The 21214-nt window shown below is 38.1% G+C and overlaps 1 protein-coding gene across 1 annotated transcript in view; it reads right to left on the reverse strand.

The window, feature by feature from the left end:
- LOC103256906 (disintegrin and metalloproteinase domain-containing protein 28-like) overlaps window positions 1-21214 on the reverse strand; it is a gene marked incomplete at its 3' end in the record, with an annotated part of 64270 nt that overhangs the window by 27068 nt on the left and 15988 nt on the right. Inside the window, exons 5-8 of the mRNA XM_008054677.1 lie at window positions 20090-20166; window positions 18842-19034; window positions 12688-12759; window positions 11710-11781 (exon numbers count right to left, since the gene is read on the reverse strand). Of these exons, the coding sequence (XP_008052868.1) occupies window positions 11710-11781; window positions 12688-12759; window positions 18842-19034; window positions 20090-20166 (414 nt within the window). The remainder of the gene's footprint in view (window positions 1-11709; window positions 11782-12687; window positions 12760-18841; window positions 19035-20089; window positions 20167-21214) is intronic.

Below are 21214 nucleotides of genomic sequence, written 5' to 3' on the forward strand. Positions count from 1 at the left end.
GCCACTGCAGCCTCGACCTGCTGGGCTTCGGTGATCCTTCCGCCTCAGCCTTCCAAGAGTAGCTGGAATTACAGGCATGCGCTACCATGCCCGGCTGATTTTTTGATTTATTGTAGAGATGAGGTCTCGCTGCCCAGGTGGGTCTCGAACCCGCGGGCTCAGGCAATTCACTCACCTCAGCCTCCCAAAGGCACGGGATTACAGGCTGAGCCACCGAGCCCGGCTCATATATTAAAATCTAACCCCCAAGGCGATGATATTAGGAAGTGGGGTCTTTTGGGGGAGAGGTGACTAGATCAGGAGGGAGAAGCCCTCATGAATGGGATTACCACTCTTATAAAAGAGATTCCCAGAAAAACTGTCCTGTCCCTTCCACCATGAGAAGACACAGTGAAGAGGCAGCTATATGAAAGCCAGAAAGCTTTCACCAGGAACCAAACCCTGATAGACCTGTGTTCTTGGACTCCCCAGCCTCCAGAACTGTTAGCAATCATTTTCTATTTTTATGAACCATCCACTGTAGGTATTTTGTTATAGCAGCTTGAACGGACTAAGACAGTGGTCCTCTCTTATACATGGACTGAACCAAATAATTCACAATGTATATGGGATATACTTCAGAAATAATGAGTTCAGCTTCTGAGACAATATGCTTACTCTAAAGAGAAAAGCTTAAATTGCTACTTAGTATAGTTACTTAGAAAAAGCATAATGACAGACCTTCTCATGGACAACTTTCTGCTGAGAAAACTGATCAGGGATTTCTTTGAAAAAAATAGTTTGGAAAACAAGAAAAGCATTGAGGCATCCAATTATCAAAAGGGAAGTAAAAATTCTTACCAGATTAAAATCTTTTCCTTGATTATTCCATCAACTTTCTTATTTTACTCACCTAACAAAACTCCAATCCTGGTTAAAACCAACTCTACTCAATATCTCTCCTCCTCCTGCCCTTGAACACACACCATGCCAACTGCTCTCACTTTGAAGCTGTGACTTCTAACCTCAAGTGGTCTTTAACACTCCCCAGCAAACCTGCTGCATTTCAATCGCTCTGGCGATCCTTCCGCCTCAATCTTCCAAGTAACCGGAATTACAGGTATGCGCTACCACGCCCGGCTTTTCTGATTTATTGTAGAGATGAGGTCTTGCTGCCCAGGCGGGTCTTGAACCCACGGGCTCAGGCAATCCACTCACTTCAGCCTCCCAAAGGCGCGGGATTACAGGCTGAGCCACTGAGCCTGGCTCAGCATTTCTTTTTTATACTCACTCCTCTTTCCTAGGAGTTCTAACATTTCTTGTTAAATCCTACTTTCAGCAGATGTTCTTGCTTCCACATTCACCAAGAATGTGGAAACAATAGAGAACTTACAAGCTCCCACTGCCAGTCTATTCCCTCACTTACCCTTGTCCAAACACACTGCATCTCCCTGTCTTTACTATATGAATGAATGACCTGTGAGCCTAAGGTCAACTTCTCCACACATGTGCTAAATCTCCTATTTCTCCCCAATCAAGGGGATATTCCATCAAGTCTTCTATCTTCTCTGCATCATCAGTGCTTAGCTTCCCAGAGAATCATTCCCATCAGCATAAAAAGGAACTTTATTTTTTAAAATGAATCTATATATGATGTCTGGGGCATTCGTTTTACTATATATATGCATATCTACATAAGTATGTCAGAATAACATGTTATAAACCTCAAAAATAAAAATATTTAAATAAAAAAATTTAATAAAGGAACAGTATGGACCCACCATGGAGTGGGAAGGGATGATTTATTTTAATGCCATTCCTCTCTCTAACTTACATTCCCTTTCTCTGTTCTGCTTTATAGAAGAATATTCTGGGGGAAAATATCTGGGTTTCCTGTTTCTATATCCGCTTATCTCATTCTCTTTTGGACTCACTCTAAACATGCTTTTACTCTTGCATTCCACAGAAGCTGGGTGTGTCCAGGAGATTAGCAACCTCTACTCTACTTTGTTAAATCTAACAGCCATTTCTCAGTCCTCAAAAGCATTTGGCATCATTGATCATTCCTTCTTCTTGACTAGCTTTTGTTTTAAGTAGCTTCCTGTACAACACACTTTCCTGCTTTTTCTCTTACCTCATTGTCTCCTTCTTCTTGGTCTCTTTGGCAGTTTCTTCTCCATTCTGACCACTAGTCAAAGAAGTACTGAGAGATCAGTTCTCAGGTCTGTTTCCTACTTATCTATACCCACTCTTTTCATGATCTTAGAAAAGGAGTGAAAGACCCAAATAGGATATATTTTGACTTTGTGGATAGTATGGTCTCCATTTCAAACACTCTGCAATTGTAACAGGAAAGCATCCATAGACAATGTCTTTAAAAATGTGTATGACTGTGTTTCAATAAAACCTTATTTTATAAAAAGGCAGTAGGTTTTGACACACAAGCTACAGATTGTTGACTTGGGTTTTATGTCATCTAGGATTATATGTGTACAAGATTTTTATCTCCACTCCTATTTTACCCTGAACTCCAATCTTGAATAGCCAACCTATCAGCATTACCACTTGGATCATACAAGATATCCCTAACTTCACGTTTCCAAAACAGAATCCTAATCTTTCTCTCATCATGCTCCTCCTACCACTTTTCCCCCTTCCTGAAGTTTCTCAGGTTAAAATCCTTGACATCACTGGATTCCTTTATTTCTTGCTTTTTTTGTTTTTTGGTGTTTTTTTTTTTTTGAGTTGGAGTCTTACTCTGTCGCCCAGACTGGAGTGCAGTGGCTGCTCCTGGCTACCGCAGCCTCGACCTGCTGGGCTCCGGCCATCCTTCCACCTCAGCCTTCCAAGTAGCTGGAACTGCAGGTGCGTGTTACCACACCTGGCTACTTTTTGATTTATTGTAGAGATGAGATCTCGCCAAGTTGCCCAGGTGGGTCTCGAACCCACGGGCTCAGGCAATCCACTCACCTCAGCCTCCCAAAGGTGTGAGATTACAGGCTGAGCCACCGAGCCCGGCTTTCCTTTACTTCTCTTATACCTCTCAACCAGTCATAAATCCTGTGAGTCTGCCTGGAGCTCAGCTATTCTCATCAAATCCACCATCACAACTTTTTCCCGAACCACCATCATCTCTTGCTCTGAATTGTGACAGCATTTCCCTACCTGGTCTTCTTGCATCTGCTTTTGCTTCCCTTCACTTTCTTTTCTTTTTCTTTTCTTTTTTTTTTTTGAGTTGGAGTCTCACTCTGTCACCCAGACTGGAGTGCAGTGGCCACTCCCGGCCCCCGCAGCCTTAACCTGCTGGGCTCTGGCGATCCTTCTGCCTCAGCCTTCCGAGTAGCCGGAATTACAGGCGCGCACTACCACGCCCGGCTGATTTTTGATTTATTGTAGAGATGAGGTCTCGCCAAGTTGCCCAGGCGGGTCTCGAACCCGCAGGCTCAGGCAATCCTCACCTCAGGCTCCCAAAGGCGTGGGATTACAGGCTGAGCCACCGAGCCCGGCTTCAGTTTCTTTTAAACATAATGGATGGTCAGTGTAATTTTTTCAAGACATACATCTGAATATAATCTTTTAAGGTCATCATCTTCCTCCCTCATAATGAGTAACAGTTAATTAAAGTCCTTAAAAGCCCACCAGGATGTTCAGAGACTAGTCACCCCCCACATGGGAGATATCTCCTCTCATCCTTGCCCTTCTACATTTCAGCCATCATGACTTCCTTGTACTCCCTTAAGCCTGACAAGCTGGGTTCTGACCACAGAGTCTTTGCCCAACCTTGTGCTCTCTGCCCTTGGGTCAAACACTTCTGTCCCTTCCTTCAAGTCTCTACTCAAATGTCATCTTATTAGGGATATCTTCCTTATTTAACATAGCCCCCATTAAACGTATTTTTGCTTTTTTACCTTGATTTATTTCCATTTATAGCATGTACTACCATCCTACATACTGTTTGCTCAATTATGTCTTTGTGCACATCTGTCTCCTTGAACAAGAATGTCAATTTTTTGAAGGAAGGGATAACTTACTGAAGGAAGGAATACCTGTCTGTTTTGTTCCCCCACTTTATTTCTGTAACCTAGAATAGTACCTGGCACAAACTAAGATGCTCAATAATTAAGGCTAGTTCTCAAAGTTCCTAAGGGGAGAGTCAGTGTGATCTTTGTGGTAAGAAAATGTAATGTGGAGGGATTTCCAGCAAGATAGTGATGGGAAAAGTCAGGCTGAGAGTTGCCACGAAAGTGAGGGACCATAAAGAATCTGCATGAGTGGGAGTCAGTCAGTGGGTGAGTGAAAGTTCATCTGAGGAGAGACTCAGGTTCCTGCAGCCAGAGCTCTCCTCCAGAGTTGACTAAAACTCCCCACTGCCCTGAGATTGGAGCTGCAAGCATGCAGGATCATCTGCTATTCTCAGAACTCTCCTGAGAAGAGCCTGTCGAATTCAGCTGATTCTCATCACCTTGAGCCCAGCCTACACCATCCATCACCTGTGACAGCAAAGCAGTTGGAGCTCCAGATCCAATCTGTGGAGAAAGAAGATTGGGGAGAGCTGGAGAGAAGCCCCACCACCAATGAGGAAATGCCAACCAAAGCCATTTTCTCTGCATTACTCTGTCCAGCTCCATCCAGCCTCCAACTTGGGACCCAGAGGCAATCTAATCAAATTCAGAGAAACAGAAGCCCCTCTTTCTTGCCAGATCAGACACAGACATGTCAGATCTGAGTGGGAGACTTGATAGGCAGCAAGCCAGGTGAGTCCAGATCTGATTCACCCTTCTCCCACAGTAGGCCTAGGGCATCTGGCCCAAGCTGAGAGCACCCAAATCAGCCTGCACTGAGAGCAGAGGAGAGGGAATGGAGACCAGAGCTGAAATAAAGTTGGACTTACAGGAATGACCTCAGAGCAAGTTTTGTTTTTTTGTTTTTCTGTTTGTTTGTTTTGCTCATTTGTTGGGGAGGGGTTGCTTGTTTTTTGTTTTAGTTTTTTTCTCTCTTTCTGTTTTTGATTACATTTTCATACTTGCTTTGTTTCTTTTATTGCTGTTTTTCTTAGACTTTCTGTTTGTGTAGGGCTATTTTTACGGGAGAGTACATCAATAGAGAGGTTTTTGTTGGTTTGTTTGTTTGTATGATTGTCTGTATGTTTTAGTTTTTTAAATCTTTTCTATCCTTGTGTCTCTCTTTATTTGTTAGTCAGAATTCCTGTCTTTTTCCCTCCTATTTTTCTCTCTCTCAAACTTCCTCTTGCCCCCCTCCTTCCTTTTTCCATTGTTTTCCTTTTTCTTATTTCATTTTTCTTACAGGGAACAAACCCATACCCCCACTGTATGAACAGATTGTAAGGCAGTGGGAAGTGGGCTCCAAGGGACCCACACACCTGTCAGTGGTTACTGGGATCCGCAGATAGTTTCTGAATCACAGCTCCCTCCTTAATTAATCTCAAAACTGCAAAAAGTACAACCCCTCACCCACAGTCCAGCATCAGAATTGAACAAAGCTAGAGGATCCACATAAGGAAGAACAGGAAACTGAGCAACAGAAGTAGTAGCTACCCCCCATCCTTGAACAAAATAAGCAAAGAAGAGGAAAAAGGAAGGGAGGAAAATCTACTCAAATGAAGAAAAACCAAAAGAAGAATATGGGTCTCACACAGACCTCTGAGAGGTCAGACACTGAGAATACAGACTTCAGAACACAAACAATGAAGAGCCCCAGAATAATTGGTCTCAAGCAACAAACCCAGATATCAAGACATTAATAGATAGCATAAATAGAATTGAGGTGAGACATGAGGAAAAAATGGAGTTGATAACTGAGATAACAGCAATAAAGAATACAGTGAATGAAATAAATAACAAAATGATAAGCATGAAAAACAGAATTAGCCAAGCAGAACAAAGAATCTTAGAGCTTGAAAATCAAAATATGGAACTCACTCAAAATGTCAAAAACACAGAAAAGAAGCTGAAAAAGACAGAACAAAACCTTCGAGAGATGAGTGATTATATCAAGAGGCTGAACCTAAGATTAGTTGGTCTTACTGAAGCAGAAAAAGAGACAGAGACCACCCTGGGACAAACATTCCATAAAATTATTCAAGAAAACTTCCCACACCTCATCGGTGATGTGACCATTCAAACACAAGAGATTCAGAGAACCTCTGCAAGACAACAAATGAGAAGACTAGACACATAGTAATTTGCCTACACAAATTAAGTATAAAAGAAAAAAATCCTAAAGGCATCAAGAGAAAAAGGTCAGACTACCTACCAGGGAAGACCAATTAGAATAGCAGCAGACTTATCTACGGAAACACTTCAGGCTAGGAGAGCCTGGAGCCCAATCTTTAAAGTTCTCAAAGATAAACAATTTCAAGCAAGAATTACCTACCCAGCTAAGCTAAGCTTCATCAGTGATGGAGAATTAAAATATTAAAATCTTTCCCAAATATTCAATCCCTAAGAGCTTACACTGCCTTCATACCAGCTCTACAAGAAACACTTAAGAAAGTATTAGCCAGGCTCAGTGGCTCAGCCTGTAATCCTGTGCCTTTGGGAGGCTGAGGTGAGTGGATTGCCTGAGCCCACGGGTTTGAGACCCACCTGGGCAACTTGATGAGACCTCATCTCTACAATAAATCAAAAAATTAGCCAGGCGTGGTAGCGCGCACCTATAGTTCCAGCTACTTGGAAGACTGAGGTGGAAGGATCACCAGAGCCCAGCAGGTTGAGGCTGCAGTGGCCGGGAGTGGCCGCTGCACTCCAGTCTGGGTGACAGAGTGAGACTCCAACTCAAAGAAAAAAAAAAGAAAGAAAGTATTAAACACAGAAGAAAGGAAAAAAAGAACCACAATGCCCTTCACAAGAATGCAGAAAAATGATTAAAAACATGCATGAATCAACCCACAAATCAAAAGAAAGACAACAAACAGCAACAACAACAAACTTTATAAGAACCTCGTGACGGGGATAAATTCTCACATTTCAATAATTAATCTAAATGTGAATGGACTAAATGCACCACTGAAATGACATAGAATGGCAAAATAGATAAAATATCATGAGGCAACAATATATTGTCTCCAAGCACTCATCTCACCAAAAAGAACACTCACAGATTCAAAGTAAAAAAATGGGAAACAAATTTTCAGGTGAACAGAACACAGAAGAAAGCAGAAGTTGTGATCTTAATATCAGACAAAATACCCTTTAAGCTATCAAAAATTTAAAAAGATACGGAAGGTCACTACATGATAAAAGGTTCAATTCATCAACAAGAAATGTCCATCCTAAACATATATGCACTCAACATAGGAGCACCAACTTTCATTAAATTGCTTATAGGTATACTTTAAAAAGATATTGACTGTAACACTATCATATTGGGGATATAAATACCCCATTCACAACACTAGACAGATCATCAAGACAAAAAAAAAATCAAAAGGGGATCTGGAACCTCAATAAGACACTTGACCAAATGGACTTAATTGATACCTACAGAACACTCCACGCAACAAACCCAGAATACATATTATACTCATCGCCACATGGAACGTACTCTAAGATTGACCACATCTTCAGCCATCAATCAAGCATAAACAAATTTCATAAGATCGAAATCCTGCCATGCACCTTCTCAGACCACGGTGGAATACAAATAAATATCAACACTAACAAAGTTCCCCCCAAATCTACAAAGACATGGACAGTAAACAGCATGATACTAAGCAACTCCTGGGTCAATATGGAAATCGAAACAGAGATTAAAAGATACTAAGAAACAAATGAAAATGAAGAAACATCTTACCAAAGTCTCTGGGATGCCATGAAAGCAGTGTTAAGAGGGGAATTCATATCTATGAACACATAAGAAGAAAATGGAAAGATCACAAGTTAACAGCCTAACAAATCACCTAAGGAAGGTGGATAAGCAAGACCACCAAAACCCTAACTTCAGCAGAAGAATCCAGATCACCAAAATAAAAGCCCAAATTCCGGACATGGAAGATTAAAAAGATAATGCAAAAAAAAAAAATCAATGAAACAGAAAGCTGTCTCTTTGAAAGGATAAACAAGATCAATGGTCCCCTAGCTAGACTGATCAAGAAAGAGAGAGAAAAAGCCCAAATAAACACAGAAATGCAAAGGATCAAGTCACATCGACCACAAAGAAATACAAAAGATGATCAGAGATGACTATATACAATTGTATGGAAACAAACTAGAAAACCTAAAGGAAATGGAGGACTTTCTGACATCACACAACCTTCCCAGGTTGAAACAAGAAGAAATCAAGGCCCTAAATAGACTAATAACAATCAAGGAAATTGACTATGTCATAAGAAAACAACCTACAAAAAAAAAAAAAACACTGGCTTTCCAGTAGAATTCTACCATGCATACAAGGAGAAACGAATACCAATCCTATTGAAGGTATTCCAGGCAATTGGGAAAGAAGGAATTCTCCCCAAATCATTTTATGAAGCTAACATTACATTGATACCAAAACCAGATAAAGATCCAAAAAAGAAAGGGGACTAGAGGCCAATATCCTTGATAGACATTAATGCTAAAATTCTCAACAGGATCCTAGCAAATAGGAATCAACAACATGTCTCAAAAATCATTCACCATGACCAAGTAGGCTTCAGGGGGGATGCAGGGCTGGTTCAACATTTGTAAGACCATAAACATAATTAAATAAATCAACAGATGCAAAAACAAAAACCACATGATTATATCATTAGACACAGAAAAAGCCTTTGATGAAATCCAGCAACTCTTCTTGATAAAAACCCTCAACATCTAGGTATAGATGGAACATACCTCAAAATAATAAGAGTCATCTATGAGAAACCAACAGCCAGCACACTGCTAAACAGACAGAAATTGCAACCATTTCTCCTGAAAACTCAAAAAAGGCAAGGATGTTCATTCTCACTCCTCCTTTTCTACATAGATTTTGGAAGTCCTATCTAGAGCAATCAGACAAGAGAAGGAGATCAGAGGTATTCAAATAGGAAAGGAGAAATCAAGTTATCCTTCTTTGCAGGTGACATGATGCTATACCACGAAAACCCAAGAGAAACTGATAAAGAACTTTGGCAAAGTCTCAGGGTATAAAATACATGTGAAAAAGACAGTTGCATTCCTATACACCAACAATAAACAAGCAGACACCCAAATAAGAAGCACGGTCCTATTCACAATAGACACACACACACACACACACACACGCACACACACACACACACAATGAAATACCTTCTCCTAACCAGAGTAGTCAAAGACCTTTACTATGAAAATTACAAAACACTGATTAAAGAAATCAAAGATGATACAAACAAATGGAAAAATATTCCATGCTCACGGATTAGAAAAATCAGCATTGTTAAGATGTCCATCCTATTCAAGGCAATCAATAGATTTAATGCAATACCCATTAAATAACGAGCAGCATTCTTCTTAGACCTGGAAACGAAAAGACAGGAATTTATATGGAAACACAAATGACCATGAATAGCCAAAACAATCCTTAGCAAAAACAAACAAACAAACAAACAAAGCAGAAGTTATCACACTCCCAGTCTTTAAACTTTATTATAAAGCTGCAATAATCAAAACAGCCTGGTATTGGTATAAGAATAGGTATATAGACCAATGGAACAAGATAGAGATTCCAGAAGCAAAACCTCAATTTCTCAACCAATTCATCCTTGACAAAGTCTTCACCACCAACCACTGGGGAGAAGAGAACCTATTCAGTAAATGGTGCTGGGAAAATGGCTGATCACCTGCAGAAGATTAAAACAAGACCCCTACCTATCACCATACAAAAAAATCAACTCTAAATGGATCCAAGACCTAAACGTAAAACCTCAAACTATAGAACTTTAGAAAATGCAGGAGACACCCTTATGGAAGTTGGAAATGCCAACCAATTCCTGATCAAAACCCCAAGTACCCATACCATAAGAGATAAGATAGACAAGTGGAACCTCATCAAACTGACAAGCTTCAGCAAAGCCAAAGAAACCATCAAGAGAACAGAGAGACAGCCCACAGACTGGGAAAAAATATTTGCCAACTGTATGTCTGACAAAAGCCTAACATCTAGGATATATAAGGAACTCAAATGTGCCAAAAAGAAAAAAGAAAACAGCCCCATTACAAAGTGGGCAAAAGATATTAATAGACAATTCTCAAAAGAAGACATACAAGCAGACAACAGATACATGAAAAACTGCTCAACTTCACTAGTCATTAAAGGAATGCAAATTAAGACCACACTGAGATACCTCCAAACTCCAGTCAGGATGGCCATTATCAACAAATCAAAAAACAACAGATACTCGAGAGGATCTGGTGAAAAGGAAACACTTTTACACTGTTGGTGGGAATGAAAAGTAATATAGCCTCTGTGGAAAACTGTGGCAATTTCTAAAAGATCTAAAAGTCAACCTTCCACATGAACCCACAATCTGCCCACTGAATATACCCGGAAGATCTCACCTCACTCTATAAAAAAGATACTTGCACACATATGTTGATTGCAGCATTGTTCACAATAGCAAGAACATGAAACCAACCGTGCTTCCCACTGAAAGAGGACTGAATTTAAAAAATATGGTAAATATACACGATGGAATATGCAGCCATAAAGAAGGACAAAATCAAGAACTTCACAGCAACCTGGATGGACTTAGAGTCTATATTACTGAGTATTGTGCCACAGAAACAAAGAACTGAGGATCACACATTCTCACTCATAAGTAGACCTTGAACAATTATCGTAATAAGAAAAGGATTGGCAGTAGTGGGAAACTGCCGGGGGCGGGGAGAGGGAGGGGAACACTTCATCAACAAGGGTACCTGCATAATGAACATTTGTATACCTAACCCTGAATTATACGTCACATCTTTAAAATAAAAAAGTAAAACTTTAAAAAAAGAAAATGTAATATGACCTTTGACAGTGAATTCATGCTAATTTTTTTTCTACCTTCAGAAGATTTATAGAATACACAAAGAGAATATTTGCAAGCTAAGTATGCCAAACACATATTCAACCATCAGGAAACTAACTATATTTTATTTAAAAGATTATAAAATCACTTTTTAAGATTTTGAAAATTATATGATACAATCATGTCTAAAGAGCACAATAATATAATCAATAGTTGTATACCTCAAACAGGGTTGGAAATCTGAAAAATCTTTATTCAAACCTTTTCTCTAACTGTGTGATCTTAGGTGAGATATTTTGCTTTTCAGAATATGATTGCTTAGCTATACAGGAGGCTTTAGTAATATCTTATTTAGGGTTGTTTTCAGGATTGAATGAGATAATTGCATATAAAAGACACCACTGTGACAGAGCAAATTTTGTTTTTCCTTTTTTCCCCTCTGGATCAGCTTACATTGGGATTTGGTCTTTAGCATTCCCTTAGTGGATTTTAGGAAAACAAAAAGCACCCAAACAAACAGTTTTTATATGTTCATAGATCAGAGAATAGTGTGGCAAGTCAGTAAGAAAAGGCTCCAGCACGCGTCACTAGTATTCCCTGAAGTCGCAAAAGTTGTACTCATCCCTCAGCAGCCAGGCAGCAGCATCAGTCTCTGAGGACGTGACTTTTTTTCCCCTGCTTCATGTGCATGTATCAATAACCCCAATGACATGTCCTAGAAAATTGCTTAAAAGTATAGTACATAAAATATAGCATACCATGTTGACATAATTGGCCATCTCAAACACCCTTTTTCTGATTTCATCTGGATTTTCGTTGTACTTTTTAAACTAAAAAGCAATTAAGCCGAAACATGGGTATTAATATAAATTGGAGGGGGTAAAAGGCAACTTTACTTATATTATATATCAGGGGATATCAGGGGCTAAAATTAGGAATTAGCTATTAAAGTTAACACTTAAATATTAGAAACAAACTGATTCCTATTCCTCTAGCTAAATCAAAGCACTCTAGGAGTGAAGATGATGTTTTCTTTCTAGAAATAGTAGTTCAGTATAAACCTCTAAGGAATTATTCCAAATGTATTTTCACTTATATTCCAGGGCTTCCTAAGCTGTACAGGATCAGTGCAAGGAATATCATTCATACACATTCATATACATATATGAGAGAGAGAGAGAAAATGAATTCAGTGCAATAAGAAAGATCAAAGCTTCAGAGCCTGAATGAATTAATTTACTCATATTTGCATACACATGTGGATCTTGCATTTATAAAACCCAATATATGAAAATACATTTTTATAAAAGAAGATATAAACAGTAACTGTCACCACATATTTGCTTTTTTCAGAAGATTCCATTCATTGGGCTTTTATATTGACCACTCCCTGATGAGAATATATTCTAATATACAGATGATTTAACTGCTTAGCAAAAGATAAAGTGGCAAAATAATTTAACTGAAAATTAAGCTTGGAACTGTTTCATCAATAAGAAATTAGCATTATAGAGCCAATAATTTGATCTATGCATATCAAGTGAGTTGCCCTGATTTCTCTGAATAGAAGAAAACATACTGGTTATAGATGTCAAATTTCATAGCTTCAGAAAAATTTGTAACCATAGCTCATATTCATGATTTTTCAAATCTTATGTAGACATTTAATATCTCATTTAATAAATAAATATATGTATAGAGGGGCTTTAAAAGACACATTTATTTTATATAATTACCTCACTATTATCCAGAACCAAATAGTATTCTATGTATTTCTTTTGTTCTTGACGCTTCCAGTCATTTGATTTCTGAAATACAAGAAGAACAATTTCTAAGACATCTTTCTCTGCAAGAGTTCTACTATTATTTGACATGTTAATTTATGAGAGATTGGTTGATATCTTAGAGTAAAGCAAGACAGTATTAGCATTTTAACTCTAATTCAACAGCCAGAATTAACTACAGATAAAACTAGAATATTAGAGCTAGAAGGGACACCAGCAATACTCTGGGCTGGCCCCTTAATTTTGCTAAAGGGTTTAAATTATTACAAAACTAACTAATATGGGAGCTAGAAATAAAACCAACGACTTTCCTTTTTTTAAAAAAAATTAGACTTTTCTCCCCATCCTGATTTCAGCATGCTCCCAGTGTTTTCTGTTTTGTTTTTGTGTATTTGGTAGTCTTTTATTCTTTTTTTTTTGAGTTGGAGTCTCACTCTGTCACCCAGGCTAGAGGGCAATGGCCACTCCCGGCCACCGCAACCCCGACCTGCTGGGCTCTGGTGATCCTTCCACCTCAGCCCTTCCAAGTAGCTGGAACTACATGTGCGCGCTACCACGTCCGGCTAATTTTTTGATTTATTGTAGAGATGAGGTCTCGCCAAGTTGCCCAGGCAGGTCTCGAACCCGCGGGCTCAGGCAAGCCTCTCGCCTCGGCCTCCCAAAGCACGGGATTACAGGCTGAGCGACCAAGCCCGGCAGCCTTTTATTCTTAACCTGGTGAACACCAGCTCCTTTACTAAGGAGCAATGCAGATAGCCACATTTGCATCTAGTCTGTGTTCTTCTCTTCAGGCAGAGTTGAATTTCCTTCCCACATTCTAGGGCTCCCTATTTTCTGTTTCTTTTTTCTCTCCAAAAGAAATATATAAAAACAAAACTTTTCATAGTGGATGTTGAACCAGCCCTGCAATCCCAGGGATGAAGCCTACTTGGTCATGGTAGATGATTTTTGAGATGTGCTGTTGGATTAGATTTGCTAGAATCTTGTTGAGAATCTTTGCATCTTGTTCATTAGAGGATATTGGCCTGTAGTTCTATTTTTGGTTGGATCTTTACCCAGTTTGGCTATAGTGTGATGTTAGCTTCATAAAATGATTTGGGGAAAATTCCATCTTTATCAAGTGCCTGGAATACTTTCAATAGGATTAGTATCAGCTCCTCTCACGTTTTATAGCTGGAAAGTCATCCAGTACAGAGCATATATATATATTTTTTGTAGATAGTGTTTTTTTTTTTTATGATAGAGTCAATTTCCAGGGTTGTTATTGGTTTATTTAGTGTCTCCGTGTCTTCTTGTTTCAACCTTGTGAGGTTGTGTGATGTCATAAAGTCCTCCATTTCATTTGGCTTATCAAGCTTGTTTCCATACAGGAGTGCATAGTAATCTCTGATACTCTTCTGTATTTATTCAGGGTCAGTTATGATTTGATCTTTTGTGTTTCTGATTGTGTTTATTTGGCTTTTTAATCTCTTTTTCTTGATCATTCTGGCTAGGGGGTCCATCAATCTTGTTAATTCTTTCAAAGAACCAGCTTTTTGTTTTGTTAATGTTTTCTATGCTATTTGTGTCTTCTATGGTCCATATTTGGGCTTTTATTTTGATGATCTGGATTCTTCTGCTAAAGTTAGGGTATTGTTGGTCTTGTCTTTCCAGCTCCTTCAAGTGATTTGTTAGGCTATAAACTTGTAATCTTTCTGTTTTCTTGATGTGTTTGTAGAGATATAAATTCCCCTCTTAGAACTGTTTTCTTGGCATCCTAGAGATTTTGGGAAGATGTTTCTTCATTATCATTTGTTTCCAGGAATCTTTTAATTTCTATTTTGATTTTGTGTTGACCCAGTGTTTGTTCAGCATCATGCTGTCCATGTCTTTGACGGTTTGGGGGAAATTTTGTTGGTATTGATATTTATTTTTATTCTGCTGTGGTCTTAGAAGGTGCATGGTAATATTTTAATCTTATGGAATTTGTTTATGCTTGATTTATGGCCAAGGATGTAATTGATCTTGGAATATATTCCATGTGGTGGTGAGTAGAAAATATTCTGTGGTTGTTGGGTGAAATATTCTGTAGGTATCTATTAAGTCCATTTGGTTAAGTTGAGGTTACAGATCTCTTAGTTGAAGTTTTGCCGTGGTGATCTATCTATTGTTGTTTGTGGGGTATTTAAGTTCCCAGCTATAATAGTGTTAGAGTCAATATCTTTTTTTAGTTTACTTCCAGTTGCTTTATAAATGCTGGTGCTCCTGTGTGGATACACATATGTTTAGGATGGATACTTTTTGTTGAAGGATTGAAGCTTTTACATTATGTAGTGTCCTTAAGTGGACAGCATAAAGGTTGTTTTGTCTGATATTAAGATTGCAACTCCTACCTTCTTTTGTAATCTGTTTTCCTGAAAACTCGCTTTTCATCGTCTAACTTTGAGTCTATGTGCGTCCCTTGTGGTGAAATGAGTTTCCTGAATGCAACAAATAATTGGGTCATGCTTTTTTTAAATTCAGTTTGCTATGTTATGTCTTTTCAGTGGTGCATTTAGTACATTCACATACAGGCTGATTATTGAGATGTGATTGTTTATCCCCATCATGTGGTTCTTACAAAGTTTTTTCTTTGCTTGTTTGGTTGGTTGTTTTCTTTTAGCTTTGGGATTGATGTGTGTGTTTTTAAGTTTGCAGTTGCAATGTATTCTCTACTGATTCTGTGTTCTACTGTTCTCTCGGGAAGTGTATGGTCATTCTTTTTTTCTTTCTTCTATGCTTAATACTTTTTTAAAACATCTCCTATAGAGCTGGTCTGGAAGCTGCAAAATCTCTTAGGGATTAGATGTCTGGGAAGGATTTTAATTCTTCATCACTGATGAAGCTGAGCTTGTCTGGTTAGGAAATTCTTGGTTGAAATTGTTTATCTTTGAGGACTTTGAATATTAGACTCCAGTCCCTTCTAGCTTATAGTGTTTCTGCTGATAGGACTGCTGCTATTCGATTGATTTTCCCTGGTAAGTAGTTTGACCTATCTCTCTTGCTGCTTTTAGCATTTTTTTCTTTTGTGCCTACTTTGTGTAGCTGAATTACTATGTGTCTAGGAGTTTGTCTTCTCATTTGATGCCTTGTATCTCTTGTGCCTGATTGGTCACATCTCTGGTGAGATGGGGAAAGTTTTACTGGATAACCTTCTAGAATACTTGCTCCAAGGTGTTCTCTATTTCCCTTTCTTCTTCTAGGATACCAATTAGATGTAGGTTCAGCCTCTTGATATAATCACACATGTCTTGTAGACTTTTTTCTTTCTTTCTGAGTTTTCTTTCTATGTTTTTTTGCAGATTGGGTTAATTCCATGTTCTGGTCTTCAAGTTCTGAGACTCTTTCTTCTGTTTACTAATTCTTCATGCCATGCTTGTCACCTTGCTATTTACTGGATGAAAATTTTTTATGGTCAAAATCTCTGTTATAAGTTCTTTCAGTGTTGTATCTTGTCTTTCTTGAATCTTATTCACTTTCCATCCATCTAATCCCTGTCATATTCTGGGGTCAGTTGTTGGAGACTTCCAGTATTTGGGCTCTAAGGTCTAATTTTTCTGATGTCTTCTCTTTGTTACACTGGAAATTACCTGTGATCTTCTGTTAGTTTTTACTCATTTGTGATAGATCTCTTTCATTTCTCTTTAGTTCCATTATTCAGTGACAGTGGGTGAGACTTTCATTTCTGATGTATGCTCAGCCCTCTATTCTTCCCTGATCAGGGCTCTGGATTTGTTCTATTTTGAAACAGGACACTGATCCCTTTGGAGGTCTTCCTTGTCCTTTTCTGGTTACAGCCTTAGTCCCATGGCTGAAGCAAGGTAGAGAGTGGGGCACCTGAAACTCAGCACTCATTCTGTCCCTCTGGAGTTTGTGCTTTCAGTATTTCCCTTCTGGTTCATGGTCAACCCCTGATTAGTTGTTCCACTGGTCACCGAGTTTGGGTCTGTTGCTCTGTTGTGAGCAAACTGGAGCACTTTCCTGCCCCATTTTCAAGAGGATGGCAGGGTGCTTCTTTCATCTTCTCCAGTGGGGTTTTGTCTGTGGGCTCCCTCCATAACCCTTGCTGCCGGTGTCCAGCCAGGTGCTACAGTGGGGAGACAGAGCTTGGAGTCAGCACTTCCTTCTGCTTCAGTGGTGAAGCAGAACCTGGAGCCAGTAGTCTCTCCCTGCAGCTTCTTCCCAGGAAGACTTTTGTCAGTTAAAAAAAAATGGCACTCAGATTCTGTGACCTGGGGAGCACTAGGGACCAAGCAGAGCAGCTGCCGCATCAACTGCTTCACCAGGATAGCCCTGACCACTTGTTCATAAGCCCCCACTTAATCAGTTTCTCCCAGCATCTTCTCCCCAGAAAGGGTTTTGTTGATAGTATTCAGTTCTTTGTTTCTGTGGTAGATCACTAAGAATGATTATCTCTAATTCCATCCAATTTGCTGAGAAGCTCATGATTTTGTCCTTCAGTATGGCTGTGTAATATTCCATTGTGTATATGTGCAACATTTTCTTTACCCAGTCTACTTTTGATGGGCATAAGGATTGGTTACATGTTTTTGCTATTGTGAATAATGCAGCAATAAACATGCATGTGCAGGTGTCTTTTTTTGTAGAATGATTTGTGCTCCTCTGAGTATATTCCCAGAAAGGGAATTGTTGGATTGTATGTAATGTCAATTTCTAGTTCCTTTAGATATCACCACACTATTTTTCAGAGGTTGGGCTAGTTTGCATTCCCACCAACAGTGTAGAAGTGTCCCCTTTTCTCCACACCCACACTATCATCTATGGTTTTTTGATTTATTACCAATGACCATCCTTACTGGGAAAAGACAGTATCTCAATGTGGTTTTGATTAGTAAGGCTGAGCATTTTTTCATGTATCTGTTGGTTGCTTGTATATTTTCTTTTGAAAAGTGTCTTTTCATGTCCTCTGCCTATCTTTTAATAGGGTTGTTTGGTTTTTGTTCTGTTTTGTTTTTGTTTTTTCCCTTTTGGCTCATATGAGTTACTTGTTAGGCCTTTGTCAAACACACAATTAGCAAATGATTTTCCCCGTTCTGTGGGGTGTCTTCCCACTCTCTTGATGATTTCTTTTGCTTGCAAAAGTTTTTCAGTTTAATGAGGTCCCACTTGTCTATCTTATCTTTTATGACATATGCTTTTGGGGATTTGATCAAGAATTGGCTGCCTACTCCAATGTGCATAGCAGTGTCTCCTGCATTTTCTACTAAGATTCTTATAGTTTGAGGTTTTATGTTTAAGTCATTGGTCCTTTTAGAGTTGATTTTTTTATATTGTGATAGGTAGGGGTCCTGTTTCCCAAATAATTATTGATAGGTAAGAATTTACTTTTGTTAGTAGTTTTCTGGTTGTTTTATAGATCCTTTATATCTTTTTTTTTCCTCTTGTTTATCTTTGTGATTTTTCTGTAGTGTTAAATTTTGATTCCTTTCTTTTGTTGTTTGCATACAAGATATATAATGAGAGAGAGAGAGAGAGCATACTTTATGGTTACCGTGAGGCCTACATAAAAAAAAATATAGTTATAGAGGAAATTTTACCATATAGACTATTTTACATTGATGACATCATCACACACTCTAGGCATTTGCTTTCTCCCCAGTAATATATATTTTTAATGTCACAGTTTTACATATTCTATATTATGTGTTTCAAACAACTTATTGTAGCTCTTTTTTATTGATCTGACTTTTAACTTTAGAGATACATATGATCTACAGAGCACCACAACAGCTTTGAAGTATTCTGAATTTGACTATTTATTTACATTTTTGGTGAATTTGCTGGTAGAATTTAAACCTACCGCAAATTGAACCCACCAGAAATTTTATTCAGACCAATTCTATCCAGTGTTTCTAGATTCTTGATATGAATCATTGATGATAATAATTGATTCATAAGTACTTATTAAATGAATCATCATTGTCTACCAATGCTTTAAGATTTGTGTTTCTATAGCTTACTAATTTCAACAACTGTAAAATTTCACTGAACTGCACTGCTAATACTGACACTCAGGAGAAGTTACATGAGAACATCCCAAATTAGAAAAAAAGAAAGTTACACGTACTACTAGTCTGGTGGCGGGCAAAGCAACATTCTGCCGCAATCCATGTGCCCATAACATATCATCCATCCCACAGGTGCTGCTGTCCATCTTTTCATTAGGATCATACTTGAAGAGTGCATGCTCCTGTTCATCCTGATTTGTGAGGCCTAAAGGTTCAATAAAGTACCTTTGATCTCCTTGACTGAAGTAACCTCTGAAAAGCATGAGAATTGTGCCTTCTTAACAAAATATTCTTGTATTTGGGCTACTTCAGTCATTACACATTGAACTAAGGACAGACAGTAAAATAGAGTGTCATGGTTTCTTTCTTTCCATGGTACTTATGTTCAAATGAGGAAAATGGGTATGCATTAAATAACTACTGAATATACATAATTATGCAGTAAAAACTTAATATATATAATTCCAAGTAGATAATTAGTGTGGAGAAAACATATAAGTACATATAATAGGAAGTTGGATTAAGTGTACATTGAATTATATGACAGCAAGAGTGAATGTGGAGGATAAATTATGTGGTTTATTGAAATAATCTCATAAAAGATCATGGTAGTTGGACTATGATATTGAAGTAGAGACAGAATGCAGTTAAAGAACTCAGAAAATATTTAGAAGATATAATCAATAAGGCTTGATAGGAGATTGAAATAGGGGACTGAGTGGCAAGAAGTCCTCAAAGTATTTATGTTTCTGAATTGGGCAAGTAGTTAATTAATTATACCATTGATTAAGATAGAGAAGAGGAAAATTACCAGATTTGAGAAACAATCATTAGTTTGGTTTAGAGCACGTTGGGAATGATATTTCTTTAATATACTCAACTGGAGATATGAAATAGGAAATTAGATCAAGCCTGGACATCAGAAGAGACATCCTACTGTAGACAGAAGCATGAGAAACCATTAACAGACAGAAATAAATACATGATAGTCATGGATAAGAAGAGCTACAGAGAGAGGTTGCAGTGAGGAGAGAGAAAAGGTGCTCTTATTTCCTAAAGACTGAGACTCAAAATCCTGTATTTTAAAAACAAGTCGACAAAAACACCTCTGAAAGCAATTCAAGTCTGCAATTTACAAACCGCTGTCAAGAGAAGTAGTATTTCCTCCAAATTGCAACATTCTATGGCTTTTAAAATTCATACTCAACTCTATTATGATTAATGATATGTAAAATTATTCTGATTTACTAAGTACACATATATACACCACAATCACAAGTACATACAAATCACTCCTGAGGTCTTACCTTAGACCTCTACATGTGCTGATGCTAGCATCGGAAACTTTTTCATTCATGATGTGTCCTTGATAGTAACAGTCATCCTAAAGAAAAGGGGAAAAGGGGTTTTGTGAAGGAAAGTATGCATGAATTGCATACCTACTGTTAAAGTCTGAAATCTTGAAACAGGATTTATAATGTTTTCAAAACATTTTCTGCTGAATAACAGATAACTTAAGATGTTCAAAAAATTAATTAAATAAAAGTTTTTTATGGGTTAAAATCTTTAATGTTAGTTAATGACTCTAAAATGCTTACAGAGTATTTACTAAATGTTGATGTCACTGAAGCAGGATGAAAGTGAATTCTGTTTAGAAAAAATAAACCTGGACACCTAGATAAGTAAGTATAAAACCTGAGTACCCCAAACACCAGACATCCAATCTTCCCCTTAGCTGATTGCTCATTCCGTTTTTGTTTTTTCTAAAAAAGATATACAAGCTATTTTTCCAATGGGTGTGTTATTCAAATTATTTTTTAATTTCTTGATTTATCCAAAGGGATTCATTAGCTTAACCGAATCAGCGCAATGTTTCTTGCTTCCATTTAGAACAAAATACCCACCCGAACATTTTTTCCATGTGACTTCCTTTCTATATTGTAGGTAGATGATGGACCTTTCCACTTTGGGATTGATGAAATGTTGACCCATGTAAACTCATGTATCATCACTATAGACAAGAATACTTGAAGAACTTCCCATAGACAAGGGAACCAAAAAAAGAAGACAGTGGTGCATTACCGCATCGACATGATGCCCAATGCCATCTGCTCAGTCTGAGCAGAAAGGGTCTCTGATTAGGAGTCAAGAGTCGAAATTATTTAAGGACAATTCTACAACTGCCACGAGGAAAACAGTCTTGAGTTTAATAGACCATAAATCCAGAGAGATGATAGGAATTGACTGAGAGCACCAGAGGTATTTAAAGAAAATAGTATGTTCTTTGTGCCTCTGCTCCTATAAGAAGCTCTTACGCCTGGAAAAGCTTGCCAGTGTTGTCAAGAAATAACTTTGTTCTTGTTAAAATGTGAAAAAAGTGGAAGATCAATTAACTAATTACTACTGCTGAAAAAAGAATCAATGTTAAAAAT

This window comes from Carlito syrichta, unplaced genomic scaffold, assembly GCF_000164805.1.
Source record: "Carlito syrichta isolate Samal-C Ts95f unplaced genomic scaffold, Tarsius_syrichta-2.0.1 Scaffold297640, whole genome shotgun sequence".
NCBI classification, from domain to species: domain Eukaryota; kingdom Metazoa; phylum Chordata; class Mammalia; order Primates; family Tarsiidae; genus Carlito; species Carlito syrichta.